General features: G+C 33.4%; 1 protein-coding gene across 1 annotated transcript in view; it reads left to right on the top strand.

The window, feature by feature from the left end:
• The first annotated feature begins 880 nt into the window (after positions 1 to 880).
• LOC120128116 (transcription factor MYB13-like) overlaps positions 881 to 2,867 on the top strand; it is a 6,848-nt gene continuing 4,861 nt past the window's right edge. The window contains exon 1 of the mRNA XM_039145887.1: positions 881 to 1,060. Coding sequence (XP_039001818.1) covers positions 881 to 1,060 — 180 coding nt within the window. The remainder of the gene's footprint in view (positions 1,061 to 2,867) is intronic.

The raw sequence follows: 2,867 nt of genomic DNA, 5'->3' as shown, positions 1-2,867 counted from the left end.
AGTGCCCTTCTTAGTATACAAAGCTGGTAGCTAAGTTGATGTCACTCAAACTGAACATTATCTGTTCAAATGTTTGAGTCTTTTATGACTTGGCACACTTAACTTCCTTTTGTTTATCTTTCTCCCTTTTTTTACTTTTCACAACTCTTACCTCTCTCTTTTTTCCTTACTATATATTAAGTTTATTTTTACAACAAAAACTTTGTTATATAGGAGTTGTTTTTGAAAAGAATTATATGCAATTATTTAGCTACATGGTTGGATTCTGCCATAGATTTTAGTGAATGTATATTTTGATAAAATTGGTTTGTTTTTATGTGGCACAGCAATAAGTGAGGACCTTGGACAAGTTGAGTACATAATGACTGACAAAACTTGAACACTAACTGAAAATAGAATGATCTTTAGAAGATGTTGCATTAATGGCGTTTTCTATGGAATGAGAGTGGTGATGCGCGAAAGGTTCGTTATCTATTTTTCACCTTCTTGCTCATTACCTAATCTTTTCTCATTGAATCCATTTTTAGGTTCATATTCTCATTGAATCCATTTTTTAGGTTTTCATTCTGTTGAATGAAATTGTCTGCTTGAAATAATCAGGGACAGTTTGACTTTTTATCTTGCTAATGAAAGCTGATATTTTATAATTGAGGGGGGTCCAAAATTGGGAATGGAGTTAATAAGTATTTTGCCCGTGGGCCGTAAATTCTATGTTTAAGATGAGACAAATTTCATCTTTAACATCCTTATTTTGCTTCAAGTTCATAGCTCTGTAAATTCTGATTATCATTTCAAATAGTCTTTAATAAGTTAATTTTTATGGTTTTAGTTTTTATTCTTGGAAATAACATAATGACTTACTGTCCTTGAGTTTAATGTAATGATCAAAGACGGGATAGCGAAGAGCTACGATAAAGCATGTTGGCTATTTGATAGCATGCAGTGTCACGGTGCAGTTACGGATAAATGCGGTTATAGTTCTCTTATACAGATTTTAGCTAGCGCAGATTTACCACACGTAGCGAAATGCTACCTGAAGAAGATGCAGGAAGCCGAACTTGTGAGTGATTGCATTCCATAATGTGCTGTGATCTCAGGCTTTGTGAAATTAGGAGAATTGGGAATGGCTGAAGGACTATACAACGAGATGATTCAATCGGTAAGCTTTGTTGCTTGTAAGAATGAGTGAGTTAAGAAATTTGCGTTTAAAACTACTTTGAATCAGCCGTTCTAATAAACTTGGACTCATTGTTGATGCTTATTTTTTTTTCTCTCAGGGGCATTGCTTGTGTCAATTTTCGCATCTCCAATTGTATTAGCAGTGCAACTGCTGAAGTTGCCAAAGATTTATAGTCTATAATTGGTTAGTCATCTGAATACTCTTAGCTGATAGATCTTTGTTTGTTAATTCTAACTGAACTTTGTAATTCCTTATAATTCTTTTAAGACATGCTATGTCAAGGATGCCAATCACAGGATCAGCTAGCAGAAGAAAAAGGGAACATATTTTTGTTTCATTCAATGAGATATTTGTGTATGTTTTAAAATTTCTATCGAATCTGCATTGTTCAGTCGAAAGAATCGTTTTTCTTCTGCTCTTAGGGTTGTTTTGGTGATTTCTCGATTAAACTGTCTTCTCATTAGCTCTTTCATTCGTTACTTTTTAACATAAAAAAGACTAAAAGAGAGCGTTATTATTAATTAAATCATGTGTATATAGTTCAAACCCTATTAAATTTACTAACATAGATATTATAATGTATATCTTTGCAAGCAAGAAATTGAATTCAATATTTAGGTTCATTTAATCGAAACTTTGATGAGTGCAAAGATGCGGTCGAATAGTATAATAATGAAGTATGAAATTTCGTGAGTTTGAAGGGAAGACCTACTGGGAATAACCCATCATGAGAACCTTGCTCACGCACTTTTGCTTTCTTTCTAACCTTTCATTTTTCTGGAGTTTTGGAGCCTTTTTCTGGGTACTATGATTTAAAATATGTTTGGTCCGATAATCTGTTAGAAGTTATCAGAAATTCAAGCTTGGATGTTTCTGGACAATTATTAAGATCTATCTCTATATTTTGCTTATCATCATGAAGGTTGCCCATGCCATAGAGTTGTTGACTGTTGGGACTGACCATGCAGAAATGTGTTGTTAACTTTTTAACGTAAGATATGGATTTTCATATAACTGATGATTTATTGGATATGAAACTAGAGATCGGGTTTGCATTGCCATGGATGGGGCCTTTTCAAGTGGCATGCCAATTGGAGTAAGACCTCATGAAGCAAAATATCTGTGCAAGAAATGACAGGACGATACTAGCTCTGCATCATTGTTTTCCCATATAAATTGGATTTATCTCTTTGAATTTAAGCGCCTCATTGTGACGAAGAGTTTTGAAGATGTGTAAGATTAGAAACAAAATATCTTAGATATTATGTTTATTAGTTAATAATGTTGAACTACATTATATTTATGTTAATGTAAACTTTGATTTATTATTATGGATTTCATTTTTCTTGTTATGGATTTTAAGTTGTTGTTATCGATGTCAAGTTTATTGGAAAATGCTACAGGTTAAATTTGGGTAATAAAAGAGTAGAAAACAACATTTGACAAATTAGTTTTAATTTGCAAAATCAATTTCTTTTAGCTATAGAGAGGTAATTAGCGGCGTTGTATCTTAAAACGCCGCTATATACCAGATCTTTTGCGGTGTTTGTGGGAAAAACGCCGCTAAATATCAAGACCTATTGCGGCGTTTGTGGACAAAACGCCGCTAAATATCAACACCTATTGCGGCGTTTGTTGGAAAAAGCCACCAAATATTAACACCTATTGCGGCGTTTGTCCAACAAAC

This window comes from Hibiscus syriacus, unplaced genomic scaffold (assembly GCF_006381635.1).
Source record: "Hibiscus syriacus cultivar Baekdansim isolate YM2019G1 unplaced genomic scaffold, ASM638163v2 tig00110474_pilon, whole genome shotgun sequence".
Lineage (NCBI taxonomy): Eukaryota > Viridiplantae > Streptophyta > Magnoliopsida > Malvales > Malvaceae > Hibiscus > Hibiscus syriacus.
Note: the sequence above shows the minus strand (reverse complement) of the source record. Positions and strands in the feature narration are given on the sequence as shown.